Source organism: Homalodisca vitripennis, unplaced genomic scaffold, assembly GCF_021130785.1.
Source record: "Homalodisca vitripennis isolate AUS2020 unplaced genomic scaffold, UT_GWSS_2.1 ScUCBcl_1533;HRSCAF=5270, whole genome shotgun sequence".
NCBI classification, from domain to species: domain Eukaryota; kingdom Metazoa; phylum Arthropoda; class Insecta; order Hemiptera; family Cicadellidae; genus Homalodisca; species Homalodisca vitripennis.
In genome coordinates this window covers 20,754-37,716 of record NW_025777643.1, presented here as the reverse complement: position 1 = coordinate 37,716, position 16,963 = coordinate 20,754, and the positions used below count along the sequence as shown (strand labels likewise).

Below are 16,963 nucleotides of genomic sequence, written 5' to 3'. Positions count from 1 at the left end.
CTAATCATGGAAATAGCATTGCTTTCTTACCTTCTAGTTTTAGTATTAGTTCTAGAATTTTAGGGAACACTGTTTTATCAAATTTATTTTCTTTTTTAAGATACCAATAAATAAATGTTATTGAAATAATGTTTAACATCAAAATTTAATTGGTAGGGCTAACTAACAACAGCAAGCCCCAGCAATACTGCTGTACGGATGTATTGTTATAGCTGGAAAATGTACATAAAAAATAGTGTCCTGGGGAAATTTTAGTGGTCAAACGTATTCTGCATCCCTGGGTTCATTGAGCTATTTATTAAGCATTGGTATATTTGGTATATTTTACTCGACATGGAATGCACCTAAACAAGATGGGGAAAAGATTACTTGCCAGAACAATAGTCCAGGCTATTGGTTCCCTAACATCAAATGTTCCTTCAGGAACATCTGCGGATCCCCCGGCTTTGGATAGTAGTGAGAGTGGCCAGCAGACACCCCCACCAGGTCACATAAAAAGCCCATCTGTGACTGAGATCAGTCAAATGACTTTGAAGATAACCCCACAGGAGAATACCACCAGTTCCCCTTCAACTGTGAACAGCTGTGGCAGTGGCAGGATTACACTCTTCCCAAGGCAGACTACCAGGCCCACTTCTAGAGAGAATAGTTTGGAAGAATTACAGCAGTCGTCCCAGTCGGAACCAAATGTCCAACTCTCAGAGTCAAACCAACAGACACCTCTACGAGGATACTCTGCCTGTCTCCCTCCGGAGGAAAGTCCTGGAACATCTTTGCTGTCCTCAACTCTTGTGAATAATAGTATTTCTTCACCAGTACAGGGCTTTAATACACCAAACACTGACAAAATTATTTTGATGCAAAAATTAGTGAATGAGTGCAATCATGTTACAAGAGAGCCTCAGGCTGAAAATAGTTATTTTTTAAGGAAAAACAAACACCATGTAACAAAGCCTTAGTTAATAGCAATAGTCTATCATGTGAAGCAAATAAGAATCATAATAACCATATTAACAATTATTTTGGGATGTTTTTGAATGTTCAAGGGCTCAGAATCAAAACATTACTGTTAGAGACCTCTTTAACTAATGTTTCAAATTTAATTTTCATTTGTTTATCAGAGCATTGGCTTAACCCTGCTGAATTGCCATCTTCCTTCCCAAGTGGATTTAGTTGCATCTCAGCCTATTGCCGGAATTCTCATAGTAGAGGTGGTTGCCTGATCTTTGTAAATGATCAGGTTCAGTCAAGACCATGTGATGTGAATAGTTTCTGCATAGAATTTCATTTTGAATGTTGTGCAGTTTTTATAGATGAATTGAAAGTTTTAATAATATCTTTATACCACTCCACAGCAGGCGATTACAATATTTTTCTTGAAACCCTGGAAAATTTGCTTTCTTATACATCTAAGTGGCCAAACTATACTGTCATAGTCGGTGGGGACATAAATATTAATTTTGATGTAAATACAAATAAAAAATCTGTCAAAGGTATGCTCAACATCCTTCGACAACATAATTTTTATCACTTGAACAACAACTCTACACGAGGTCATAACTGCTTAGATAATGTTTTTGTTAACTGTCATAGAAAATGTGTTTTGTCGTGTAATGTAGTTCCTTTTATTTTCTCAGACCATGATGCAATTTTAATTAATCTGACAAATAAAATTTATGACAAATATCAGGACACTGTAGCTGTTAAATTTGACTCCAACTATAAAACAGTCTCTTTTCCAAAAACTGCAATCAATGAATTAGCCATTAGATTGGCTTCATATGATTGGCTGAGCCTGATCACTCATTGTATTTCAGGTAAATACAATGCAGAGTTAGTATTTGAAGTAATATTTTCTATTTTAGTTAATTAAAATGGTTAAGTTTAGAAAAAAATTATGCACAGATAAAAAATAAGTGGTTCAACAATGAATTATCTTCCATGAGGGATAGACTTTTCTTTTTAAAGTCACTGAATGGAGATACTACCAGCAATGAGCTTCAGCAACATATTAAGACCTTACAAAGAGAATATAGACAAGCAATAGTAGATGCCAAAATGTTGTACAATTCTGAACTTATAGAGTCCAGTAATAATAAGTGTAAGGCAGCATGGAGAATAATAAATAATAACATAGAAAATGGTAGTAAAGTAACAAGTGGTATACCTCCTGATGACTTTAATGATTTCTTTATAAATTCCGTGAAAAATATTAAACAAAAAATAAATATGTCAAAACATGCTCCGAGTACTCAAGATCTTGTTCGGAAACATTTAATTCCATCTTTCTCATTTACTTGGAAACATATATCTCCCAATGACATAATAAATGCTGCCAAGCGTCTGAGTAACTCCAATAGCTGTGATATATATGATATGTCAAATTTTCTTATAAAACAGGTGATAACAACTTTAGCCGAACCTTTTTCATACTGTTTGAACCTCTGCCTACTTGAGGGAGTTTTCCCAAATAAACTTAAAATAGCTCGTATTTGTCCTATTTATAAGAAGGGGCCCAAGAACGAGCCAAATAGTTACCGCCCAGTATCTGTTATACCAATACTATCAAAATTATTTGAAATTTTGGTATACGATCAAATTAGCATTTTTTTGGAAAGTAATGGCTTCTTGAGTATGTCACAATTTGGCTTTAGGTCAGGAAAAAGCACCTTTGATGCAATAGACAGCCTTGTTAAATTTGTGCTAAATGCTTTTGAAAACAAAGACTTTGCTCAGGCCACTCTCTGTGACTTGAGCAGGGCGTTTGATTGTGTAAATCACAATGACATCCTTATGAAATTGAAATATTATGGTTTAAGTGAGAATGTTGTTAGTTTTTTTGAATCATACTTAAGTAATCTTAGACAGAAAGTATTTGCCGAGGGAAGGTGGTCAGGAGAGCTCTTGGTTGAGTATGGAGTTCCTCAGGGCTCTGTTCTCGGACCACTTTTGTTTTTGGTAGCTATCAATGACTTACCTTTCTCAGTCAATTCTAAAAACTATATTATATGCAGACGACACAACCATTTTAAGTAGTAGTAATGATCTGAATGAATTGAAACAAATTTCAATGGAATCCATTCAACAAGCATCATTGTGGTTTAAACTCCAATGGATTTTTGTTGAATGAAAACAAGACACAGCATATAATTTTTAGCCTCAGACAAGTAAATTACAATATTTATTCTGATATTGAATTGTTGGATAATGTGAAGTTGTTGGGTGTTTGTGTGGATGATCATTTAACATGGGGATCCCACATTGATCACCTATCAGCTAAGCTCTCCAGGATTGTTTACCTCTTAAGACGTCTCACGTGTTGTGTGCACACTGATTACCTCAAACGGCATATTTTGCTTTCTTTCAATCAGTGCTCAGATATGGCCTTATTCTATGGGGAAACTGCAGTAGGATATCAGAAATTTTTACTATACAAAAAAAAGCCATTATAATTATTGCACGTTGTCAACCATTAGCTCACTGTAAACCAATTTTTATTGCAAATAAAATTCAAACCATATTTAACTTATATATATTTGATATTGTGCTCTACATACTCAAACATCCTGAACCTCTGAAGACATACAGTGACAGACATATGTATAACACCAGAAATAAAGAAAGTGTATCCATAGAATTTTATAGACTAAACAAAACTATTAATAGTCACACAGTTGTTGCTTTGAAAGTATACAACTGTTTAAGACCACTTATCTTGAAATATAGTTTTAATGAATTTAAACAAAAATTGTATTCCTGGCTTTTAGTCAATCCATTTTATTCATTGAAAGAATTTTTTGACTGTAGAACTGTTAGTTTCTAGACATAACTTATTTAGTTTTAATGATTAGATTTTAAATGTTAATGTCATGGTTTTTTATTTATACAAACTATATTAAAAAATTTATCAATGTTATATAATTCTGTTGTTGTAATTTCTGAGGCTGTGTTTTACTTGTTGTTATTTGTTTATTTGTTACATACCTGTTTTAATTTGTTATTTATTTATTTATATTTTAAAATAATTTAAATTGTGGCGTGACTGTTTTGGCAACTTCATATTTTGGGTACTGAATTTTCCTTGTCTGGACTTATGCTAATTTTTATATTTTATACATGACTTGTGTCGATGCTTGTGTAAGCTCTATGACAATAAACGAATTCTTATTCTTATATGATGAACAAGAAAGATAGTTTGAAGTGCCCAAGCAAAATGTATAAAGTACCAATATTTCATACAAGTCATTGGTTTTTTTTTAAAAATTTAACTGGATAATGATTTAATATTATTGTTCCTTCAATACAATTTTGAACATTTAAATCAACAGACATGATTGTCTTAAAGACCAAACAGATAAACAAATCGCATCTTTAAAAGCATACATTTACTCTTGATTAAAAACAGCAGCTAATTCGGAAACCCTTATTTTTTTGCGGAAACTCTTTGTTTCAAAGTATTGAGTTCAATTTAATCTGACAATCTTTTATTTGAAGATAACTATAGGCTGAAGGCAAATACATCATTGCATTCTCAAGAACACTTTTAACTGTGAATGAATAATAAGAAAACTCTTGAGCCCTTATTTAAAAAAGGTAGAAAACATACTTGAATCATTATTGCGGGATCTAGCTATGAGGATGAGGGTTGACTGCCTTGGTAAGAGAGGTGTGATCGTTGGGAACTATAGAACTCTCATTCTAACAAGATATTCCTCAAGGTCAGCACCCTTCTGGGCCGGAAGGCTCTAAGGATCTCCTGTATAGAAGATCAGGACGACTGTTTTGAACCACACTAAGGGCAAAGACCTGGAGCAGTGGTTCATGAGAGCAGATCCTCGCTTAGTACAAATAAGGTTCTTAAGGTTAACTTCCAGCACAGTAAGGTGGTGTCTGCTGTGTGTTCTGCTTGCAAGCGATTTTTGGCAGAGAAGTCCGATGATGGCTCCGATTCAGGATAGCATTCCGGGCTGTCTCAGAAGGGTATATTTATTTTATGCTTGTGTTCAAAATGTCAGGTCATGCATAGTAGTTAGTAATAGGTTGATATTATAGTAATGTTTTTATACTCAACAAAAGCTGTTCAAGAGCTATATCTGGACTGGATACTAGCCAAAATTCATAAGCACTATTTTGCTTTTATTTCTTCCTTATACATTTCTAACCTTATTTTCATAAAAAAATACAGACTTTACTAATATATTAAGTTTATACATTAAATATTTAAATATTAAACTCAATTTAACCAAAAAACCTTTTACCTGAAGAAGACCATAGCCTTGAGCAAACACGTCCATGGATTCTACAAAGAGTGCAGTATTTTCAAGGGCCCTCTTTACTGAGAATGGAGAATAAGGAAGCCCTCTAGCCTTCATACCAGACAGTAAAAGTGCTGTAAAACATACTTAAATGAATGTGCAATCCATTAAACAAACAACAGCAAATAAGTTTTTAAGCTATATAATGAAAGATACCAATGTTCTCATTTAGTATTAACTTTCTCAGAATGAAAGAACAATAACTAAACAAGTCTAAAGTAAACATAATAAAGTCAATGTTAAAATGTATTGCTTGTTTAACATAAATGTGGTGGTAAGTATCTATAAATATAATTTCAAAGGAAAATTTATTCCCTCACAAATAAACACATCTCTAAAAATCATTAGACTGATCAAATATCCAGGTTTAAGTTATCTTTAAAGTTTAAATCTTAATATTAAAATTGTTTGTCTGTCTATTTGCTTTTAAGCCTGTAATCCAGTGGATACAGATATAATACCACTGTAACAAAACACTAACAACCTTTATACAGTACTTCAAGCGTATATTAAAATGATGAAAAGCTTTTCTCAACATATCATTGTAATGTATGCGGGTCGACACTGTACTCTCTATGGGTCGGGAAGAATAATTAAACTACACATTTAGAGTAACATTGCTCTAGGACCGCTCGTAAAGGAACGGACGGGACGCGGAGGTTACATGACGGTGTCTGGTGGTGGACTCCGGGTGGACTGCTGGCTGGCCAGCTTGGACCGTTGGTTGTAGGGTAGTGGCGTGATGTGACGTCACAGGAGAGCAGCCTATGAGCATTCTTTATTCTTTTAGACCACATCGTATGTTACATCGCCTGACAATACATACTGCCAACATCACTGGTGCAGACATTAAATATCACTATGGATACCTACCAACTTAGTACTTCTCACACTAAATACACTACAATCCTCCCCCTTAAATACATAAGTCCCCTACAATTTTAGAAATTTATCAATTACAATTTGTTTTACAATTCTCCAATTTTAAATCAATTACAATGAATAAGAAAATTGACATTATACTCTTTTATTTTTGTAAGTATAGATTATAGAGAACAAAATACAAACTCAATATAATCATTTAACACAAATCACAAACACTTCAATCAAAACCAATAAATCAGAATATAGCAATTAATAACACATTGAATGAACACAATTAACAAATCGATAATAATAATGCTTAAACAATATTAATTATATACAAGTCACAATTGGGTTGTATTTACAAGTCCATTTTGACTAAAGGTTTACGATCCCTTAGTGGGTATCGTCTAACAGGTGTCATTTGTTTGGGTGAAACGCTGGAACTGTTATTGTTTACATTTGTACGTGGGCTGGGGCTTTGCCCCTGAGCGTTTCTGTTATTGTTATGGTTTTGCGGAGAGGGGGGCAAGGTCGTTGCTAAAAGTACTGGCGACCTTGCGCTCGCTCTGTCCCGCGACTGTATATCGATCGTTTCCTGCGTGTGCTCTGTTGCCACGCTTGCGTCTGGGAGTCTAGGCATTGTTGTCAACTCAGACATTTCCGGACTACACTGTAAACCTACCAACTGGTCGATATGTCGTTTCCACCTCATGCCCGTATTCAGTTCAACTAAATACGTGACTGGTCCTAATCGTGAAACTACCACACCTGGTATCCACTTATTTTCTACCTCTGTAATCTCTGGCTATGATTGGTTGTCCAATAGCTAACTGTCTAGTTTTACTACCCCTATAGTACAATCGTTGTTTTTCTTGATTATCTGACATTATTGCTTTAACATTTGGGCGAATTAAATCTAACCTAGACTTTAGCGATCTGCCCAACATTAATTGAGCTGGCGATAGATTGGTAGTAGAATGCACTGTATTTCTATAAGTGAACAGGAAGTTACTCAAAGCTAATTCTAAATCCTTGGAATTATGAAGAGCTGTTTTCAATTTATTTTTAATAGTTCTGACTGACCGTTCTGCCAAACCATTGGTTTCTGGGTGGTATGGTGGTGAAAACGTGTGTTTGATACCATTTGACATCAAAAATTCTTTAAACTCTTGACTGGTAAAAGGTGGTCCGTTGTCGGACACTATGTGGTCTACAATACCATACCTACTAAATAATTCCCTTAATTTCACAATCGTGTGAACAGCTGCCGTTGAAGCAACGGGCAACACCTCTGGCCACTTAGAGTACGCATCTTTTACCACCAAAAATAACTTGGACTGAAAAGGTCCAAAAAAATCAATATGAATTCGAGACCAAACTCGTTCCGGAACATTCCAATGATGCAGGAAAGCCTTGGGCGGTTTTGCTCGTTCCTCCAAACAGGCTGCACAGCTGTTAGCTAGTTGTTCTATGTCCCGGTCGATATTAGGCCACCATACATATGCACGGGCTAATGCCTTCATGCGAACAATACCTATGTGTGAAGTATGCAATTCGTTCAGAATGTTTATTCTGAACCTTTTAGGTATTACCACCCTGTACCCCCACATTAGGATTCCTTGCTCCAAGGTTAATTCCGACTGTCTAATTTCAAATGGCTTTAGATCTGGTTCAGTTACAATAGGCCAACCTAATTCTACATAGGATATTACCTTTTTGATTTCACTATCTACCATTGATTCTCTTTTTATGTCTACATAGCTTAATGGTATGTCATTTTCAGCTAAACACTGCAAATAGGTACCTATGACATTAATATTAAGGTCATCATCCGAGATTTCATCTTTAATCTCACTATTTACAGGTAATCTAGATAAACCATCGGCATTGCCATGGTTTTGGGACTTAACATACACAATCTCATATTGGAAACCACTTAAAAACAAAGCGTATCGTTGTAACCTACTGGCTGCGAAAGCAGGTAACCCTTTCTTTGGTCCAAAAATAGCCACTAAAGGCTTATGATCAGTCTTTAACAAAAACTGTGTACCATATAAATATTGACTAAATTTCTTAACACCAAATACAATGCTTAATGCTTCCTTATCTATTTGTGAATAGTTTTTCTCAGCGCTATTTAACACTCTACTTGCGAATGATATAGGTCTTTCTGTACCGTCGTATTGAATCTGACTCAAAACTGATGCAATGCCATATGGACTAGCATCACTGGCTACCACTAGTGGTAATGCAGGATCATAATGCGCTAAAACTTCAGCAGAGATTAACTTTTGCTTAATCTCTTGTAGTGCCTTCTTACATGCTAAATTAAATACAAAATCGGTATCCTTTCTTAACAACTGATACATTGGGGTTAAAATAGTGGATATCCTAGGAATGAAACGTGAATAGTAATTAACAAGACCAAGGAAGGCTTTAAGCTGTGTCACATTTTGAGGTTCAGGTGCCTTGACAATTGCTTCAACCTTACTAGGTGCGGTATGCAACCCTTGTTTACTGATAACAAAACCTAAATATTCTAAACTGTCACAGAAAAATTTACATTTGTTCTTGCTCACTGTGAACCCATTGTCTTCAAGTCTTTGACACACTAGTCTAAGTCTATGCATGTGTTCCCCATTGTTTTTACCTGTTACTAGAATGTCATCTAAAAATACAGTTACCCCCGGGATACCTTGTAATGTTCGTTCTATTATTCTCTGGAATATTCCCGGTGCTGAACTGATACCAAAACATAGGCGATTGTAAGCATACAATCCTTTGTGTGTGCTAATTGTACAATACGTTTGACTATCTACATCTAGTTTAAGCTGCTGATAAGCTGAAGATAAATCTATTTTAGAGAATTTTTCTCCGTTTTGTAGGCTGGCAAATATTTCTTCAATTTTCGGTAACGGGTGTCGGTCTACCTCCAAGAAAGGATTTACAGTTATTTTATAATCCCCACAAATTCTTATTTTCCCATTAGCCTTAATAATTGGTACAATGGGAGTCCCCCATTCACTGGTATCTACTGGTGAAATAACGTTCTCTTGTTCTAGTCTAGTCAGCTCGGCTTCTACTTTTTTCTTTAAGTGTAAAAGGTAACGTCCTAGGTTTAAAGTATTTTGGTACTACATTTTCTTTTAACTTTAATTTAACTGGTGCACCCTTGAAACATCCCAACTTATCCGTAAATACATTTGGAAACTCATTGTACAGTAATTCTACTTGTTTGTTGTTGTTGACAACAGACGGATTGACAGATGTTTGTTTGTTTACCTCTACAGGTGTGTTGTGGCTTCCACTGACAGGCGTGCATGCGTCTGCCGCGCTGCCGCCTGCAGTTGGCACAACCCCCACCATGCTCGTGCGATCAGCTGACTGTACATTGTTTACATTACTAGGCACTCTAACTGTTAAATCTAATGCTTGCATCCAATCACGCCCTAACAAGGGATTAGCCCCATTAGCTACGATGTATAAAGCTAATTGTTTCTCTTTACCTTTATGTTGTACATTGACCATAACCTTACCTAAAGGCCTGATCTTTTCATGTGTATATGAACTTAATACTAAGCTAGTTGGATACATGTTAATATTTCCTAACTTAGTCTTACAATCTTTTTCTGACATAACTGAAACACAAGCTCCACTATCGACTTCAAATACAATTTCCTTACTTTCCACTAATAACTGTACCGTTATTGGCTCAATTTTATTAATCTTAGTTTCTATTTCTTTAACCGTAAATAGATTGGAAATGTCATACACATCGTCATTGTCTTTATGTTTCCAGTGATTATCTGAACCGGACTCTGCTGATTCTTTACTTTCCTCTACATAGTGCTGCCTACCTTTATAAACATATTGCTTTTTATTGCTGTAAAACTGTTTCCCTTTAGCTGAAGGCTCCTTAGACCTATTTGTAAAAACATTTGGTTTGTTCTCATTAGGTTTGTTAACATAATTTTTCGATCTACAAACTCTTTCAAGGTGTCCCTTCTTTTTACAATGATTACACGTGTACTCACGAAACCGACATTGCGATGCTATGTGTGATCCTCGCTTGCCGCAACAATAGCAGGTGATGTCTCCCAGCGCCTTCCCGCCGTCCGATGACCGTCTCGCTGCGATGCTCGCCGCCTGTGTCCTTTTCGGTATCGACCCGCTGCTCTGCATCCGGTGAATACGTCCTCCTGCAGTTGTCATCTGGGCCGCCCCCTTCTCAGCAAATTCCATTGCAGTAGCTAGTTGCACGGCTTTTTCATAAGTGAGGTTCTCCTCCCCGAGAAGTCTTTTCTGTATCTGTTGGTCTCGCAGACCCGCGACTAATCTGTCCCTTAAGTAGTCTGGCAATTTATCACCAAATTCACAATACTTAGATAACTGTTTTAAATGCACAATATAATCGCTAACCGTTTCATGATCCAATTGATTCCGCCTACTAAATTTAAATCTTTCCGTGATAAAAGAAGGCTTGGGATGCAGATGATTCGCTATAGTGTCCACAATTTCCTTGTACGACTTGTCAGACGGTTTGTCTGGTGTAATTAAGTCTTTCAGTAACGTATAGGTCCTTACACCCATAACTGTCAACAAAGTGCTTAGTTTCTTTGAATTATCGATATCATTACAATCAATAAAAAACTCAAATCTCTCTATATAAGACTGCCACGATTCTTCCGCACTATCAAAATAACCCATAGACCCGATAGTTGCCATTTTGTTTTCTTGTACACTCCGTAATAACTGTTTAAAATGTCCCCGGTAAAAATAATCGTCTAACGGCATTAATTGCAACGATTAAAATCAGCTTGTGCGCTGCTTACACCAAGAATAGTTTATATCGATCGGCGTACCTTACTACTCCCGACCGTTGGAATGTCCGGAATGTCCTTGCACATTCGCGGTTATTTGCACGTGTTCATTACGATAGTTGCCCTTCCGCACTATATCACTGTAATTCACTGTTTCAATGTCCCGAATGTCCCTGCACATTCGTTGTTATTTGCACGTGTTCATTACGCTTGTTGCCCTTCCGCACTAAATCACTGTAATTCACTGTTGCAGTTGTTTTCCTCGTCGCCACTGTAAGCGACGTTCCACTGTTGCAGTTGTTTTCCTCGTCGCCACTGTAAGCGACGTTCCACTGTTGCAGTTGTTTTCCTCGTCGCCACTGTAATGTATGCGGGTCGACACTGTACTCTCTATGGGTCGGGAAGAATAATTAAACTACACATTTAGAGTAACATTGCTCTAGGACCGCTCGTAAAGGAACGGACGGGACGCGGAGGTTACATGACGGTGTCTGGTGGTGGACTCCGGGTGGACTGCTGGCTGGCCAGCTTGGACCGTTGGTTGTAGGGTAGTGGCGTGATGTGACGTCACAGGAGAGCAGCCTATGAGCATTCTTTATTCTTTTAGACCACATCGTATGTTACATCGCCTGACAATACATACTGCCAACATCACTGGTGCAGACATTAAATATCACTATGGATACCTACCAACTTAGTACTTCTCACACTAAATACACTACAATCATCATACTGTATGAAAAAAGAAAACCATTACAATGCATTTAAAGAGACAAGACAGCGGAAGTGCAAAAATTACTTTATACATTTATTTTTGTCTTGAAGGTTAAATATTGTTACTAATTTCAATTTAAGGCATTAAATGGTTGTGTTAGAATTTTGTTTTGCTCAACACTATCAAAACACCAAAAAGTATTGTGTATAGCTCAAAAACTAACAACCCTTGTTTTGAAGTATTTAAATAATCATTCCACTACAAAGCGTTTTGTACAGTCTCAACAGTCTGAACATTGACCTGTACTCATAGGCATATATAAGAACTTCTGTGCTACACCAAAAGGAAAGAACGTTGTTTTTATAAACACTATTGTGTTGAAAATGTCCATTTTTCCATTTATAGGAGCTAGCAGCCACAACCCAATGGGTTATTTTTGTTTTAATTGAGGATTCACAATATATTTAGAATTTTATAAATATATCCAAGATTTATTGCAAAACTGACCTACACATCCAGCGGCATGAGGGGAAGACATGCTAGTCCCATTCAACAGCTGGGAACCTCTCAGTGTGAAGCAGGAGACAGATGTGATAGCAGCTCCCGGAGCACATACAGTCACTCCCTTTTCTCCATCAATGGTCGGTCCCCGTGAGGACCAGGTGAATGGCATCCCCGGCTGTTTCTGACGCAATGAGTACTCAGCTTCCATCATGTCCGGGGACACGTAGGCACCCACACCTGTGCACAACCTCAACTGTAATAAAACTGTGATAGACACCGTCACACCCTTGTCCCCATCAATGGTCGGTCCCCGTGAGGACCAGGTGAATGGCATCCCCGGCTGTTTCTGACGCAATGAGTACTCAGCTTCCATCATGTTCGGGGATACATAGGCACCCACACTTGTTCACAACCTCAACTGTAATAAAACTGCGATAGACACAGTCACACCCTTGTCCGCATCAATGGTCGGTCCCCGTGAGGACCAGGCGAATGGCATCCCCGGCTGTTTGTGACGCAATGAGTACTCAGCTTCCATCATGTCCGGGGACACATAAGCACCCACACCTGTTCACAACCTCAACTGTAATAAAACTGCGATAGACACAGTCACACTCTTGTCCCCATCAATGGTCGGTCCCCGTGAGGACCAGGTGAATGGCATCCCCGGCTATTTCTGACGCAATGAGTACTCAGCTTCCATCATGTCCGGGGACACATAGGCACCCACACCTGTTCACAACCTCAACTGTAATAAAACTGCGATAAACACAGTTACACCCTTGTCCCCATCAATGGTCGATCCCCGTGAGACATCCCCAATAAAAAATCTTAGTAAAAATTAACTAATTTTAAACCACAACTTATTCAAAAGCTTTGATAGCTTAAATCATCAATTAGGCAATACAAGCTTTACATTTACTCACATATACACATGTGTACACTCACACATGTACGTACTTATGAATGCAACACAAGCACACCAAACAAAACATAAACATGTATATTAAGAAGAGCCTATCCACTTTTACAACCTTACTCTATTAATTCCTCCATAACTATAATCTGCATGGAAAAAGTAACAAGCAGTGTAAGGGTAGCAGTCGTACAATATTAGGTGTAAAACACGTACAGATACAAAGTGATCCGGTAAAGGCAAGATCAGCTGTGCAATCCCAGACTCATAGTCCAAGATTTTATACATTGGTGCAACCTGCTGTCCCATACAAATATAATACGAATAATTTAATCTCAAGTGTTACGAATTTACTCAACTAGAAACTTATGACTAGATACTACTACATTTATTAGTTTCTTAAGTTTAAACAGCTCAAATCATAGTTGTTAGCTTTAAATATATTATATTTGTATGTTTATGGAAGCCTACCGATGATACTGGAGACGGAAATGTCTGGAGGTGTGTTAATGGTGCACAGAGCCGGTCCATGGTTACCTGCAGCTGTTATCCACACCACTCCATACTTGTCTATCACCTCAGACATCAACTCACCACACCGCCTGTGGAGCAAACAATTAAAACTGTTGTTTAACACTTTGGAACGTCAATAATGTACACGGTTTGTCTGAAAAAATATATGAACTTGACTTTTGACAAGACTATGATTCACTTGGCAGCAACTCCAATCTGGTATCTACAGGACACTACAGTCGTACAATACCCTAATTTCCTGGAACTTTCCTTGAACTCAGGTTGTAGAAAGGCTAACAGATCCTGAAAATCCCGCCAAATGAAATTTAAAGTTTTTTATTGAGAACTGACTTTTAAGAAGGATAACAATAGTTATTGTCCGTAATTCTTTAATCCAGGGGTCACCAAATAACAGACCGCGGTCCGGATGCAGACCACCAATCTATTTCAGTCAATTCACTCTAGAAACACGCAACATTTTGGCAACAGAAAATCATTGTGATGTGAAAGGGCAGTTAAATATTTCCGACTATGCCTTGGCTATGGATGAATCATGTCATTTTACTGATAAAGCACAATTGGTATCTTGGATAAAATGAGAGAAAATTATGTTGAATAACTATTGGTTATTTTGCCGTTAATAGGAAAAACCCAGGAAGAAAAAATGACCTAAGTGGTGATGGATTATTTTGTTAAATATGAGCTAAATTTAAAAAAGCTTTTATCAGTAACAGTGCATCAACAATTGATTGGATCTATAAATGGACTAGTTCACCTATTGAGAACCAATGCAAAATAATGTAATGAAAATTTGATAACGGGATTTTTTGGAATTTTAAAACAGATTTACAGATTTTTTAAAATCTGTCGACATCCTCAGTAACTTTTACTTGCTCCTGCTGAATGGAGTAATGAAGCTGCAAATATTTTCAGCAGTAATACAGCTGCTCTCCAGATAGAAATGAACAATTTCTAAGAAAATATAGTTTTAAAACATCAAAAAGAGAAAGATTTGTCTAAAAGTTTTCGATACAATTTGTTTGTGCTAATAAATATCCAGAATTAAAAAAATAGCCTTGGAACTTCTCATTTTGTTTGTGAAGCAGCATTTTCTAAGATGAACTTTGTTAAAATAAATTCCAGAGCAGAATAATTGACAAACATCTCTTTGATATATAGCACTCGCCTAATTTACTTTTCACCTCTTCCTGAAACTAAAGGAATGTTTAGGTAGAAACGGTTTGGAGAAAATGAAAGTTCAAAGAAACAGTGACATACTAGATAAGATCTTTGATATTAAAGGTTATCAGATTAGCATTGAAAAACTTCTTCCACTTTATCAACAAGGATGAAGTCTGCACCGCATGTCACACAAGATTTTTGAAATATCGTGTAGACAGGCACACAGAAATTAAATTTTTCCAGCACCACGAGTAATAGCGGCCAGTTTTAACTCCGGACCCCCACCACTGTTACGTCACAAACTGTGGCTGACTTGTCACAGTGGCTACACTGCGCTTGCTTACAAATCACGTAAGAAAGTAAAGTATCAGTTTATATTTTATTCTCTTGATAGTTAAAGAAAACATCACACAAGGGGATTGTTAGGCCTGTTGGAACAACTAGAATTTGACTTTAACTGAAGCCACCAGTGCCTGGAGCGGGACTCTGACACACTTTGCCTTCACTCGTGGCATTAGCAACGTAAATTTCACAAATCTTCTGGTGAATGTTTGCAGGAAACAGGTTTCTTGCCGACAAAAATTGTATCACTGATTAGACCTTAAATGGGTGGGAGATTTGAAAATCTTAGAACATTTTAAAAACACAGAACAGACATTACAGGTTAGCTACATAGCTGCAACTAAGCTCAGTTGTTTCCAACAAACATCAGGACACAATGCTAGCTACAACAGCTCTTACTTAAAAACATACCTGTTAGTACATTATAAATAAAACTTTATCGGCTCATACCATTAAATTCATTGAAATACAGCTGACCTTGGGTAACCCAACACCACTAATCCAACATCTCCCAGTCTCTTAATCATCAGACTATCAAGACACCATTGAAAGACAAATTGACTTACAATTCACTATTATAAATCAAGTAAAATAAATCAACTCACCCTGAACCACTAAAATGTGTGCGCTCCCCATAGCTCATGTTTATAATATCAATTTTGTACCCATTTTCGATTGCACTGTTCATTACATGAATCATTGATCTGACCAAAGCAGTTCCAGTCTCCATTGATTCAAGACGGATATCTCCTAAAACAGTCACAATTCATTCATTTTGTAGTTATTTTATGTATTTTTTTCATGCTGAAAGAGAACACAGTAAAACAAAAGTCTGTTGTCTGTAACACACAAAAGCCAAAATACCACAATTAAAACAAAATTCACATTTGTCATCTTATTTTATATAATTTATTTGCACTATGTATGTATTTTGATAAATGTTCACCAGCTCAAAGTACAAATCGTATGTGCTTTACTGATTGAATTATGTGTATTTTTTTTATTAAAAATCCACAAAGAACTATTATAAATTTGTTTACTTTTGTGAAAACTCAAAAGGTTTTCTAATGAGGTCTTGATTTGTTGGGATCACTAGATAATTCAAGCGGTTTGATGAATCTATAATCTAGAGTATGAGATATATCTTTTTATATTAATAATGTAAAGAAATCTCAATTGGAGCAGCCCATACCAAAATAGTACGATGACATTTGAGGTTATGTTGACATATCTCTGCAGACCATCAGGTGTTCCCTGATATTGATGTGGATCAGTACTTTCTCATTCACGTAAAATTGGCAACCCTGATGGACGCAGGATATAGAGGGGAGGGGGGGGATTAAAAAACACAACAGCCACCCTCGTACTATATTGGTGTGTGCTGCTCTAGTAATTGTTATACTAGTATTATCACAAGAAATTAATATTCTATGCTCTTGCAAAGTTTAAACAATATATTTCAGACCCAAGTTCACTAAACAACAGGTTCGCTATGTGTCCCGTACTATAGTTACCTAAACTGCAATAGTACGAGGGGTATCCAAAAAGTAAGTTTCCATTAATTATAAAAAAGTTAAAAAGACTCAAAAAATAACTGAAACACATTTATTCAACTTTTTACATCATACCTTATTTTTCTACATAGTTACCATCCCTTTCTAAGCACTCTTGGTATCTAGGAAGTAGTTTTTTTATTCCAGCATCACAAAATTCACCCGCCAAATTTTTAAGCCAAGTATCCACCTCATTTTGAAGGTCATCGCTGTTGGCAAATCGCCGACCGCCAAGG

The 16,963-nt window shown here is 36.7% G+C and overlaps 1 protein-coding gene across 1 annotated transcript in view; it reads right to left on the bottom strand.

Moving 5' to 3' along the window:
* The window catches only part of LOC124371501 (tripeptidyl-peptidase 2-like), a 70,365-nt gene that overhangs the window by 41,009 nt on the left and 12,393 nt on the right, over positions 1-16,963 (bottom strand). Inside the window, 4 exon segments of the mRNA XM_046829851.1 lie at positions 5,259-5,389; positions 12,225-12,458; positions 13,609-13,739; positions 15,780-15,924. Of these exon segments, the coding sequence (XP_046685807.1) occupies positions 5,259-5,389; positions 12,225-12,458; positions 13,609-13,739; positions 15,780-15,924 (641 nt within the window).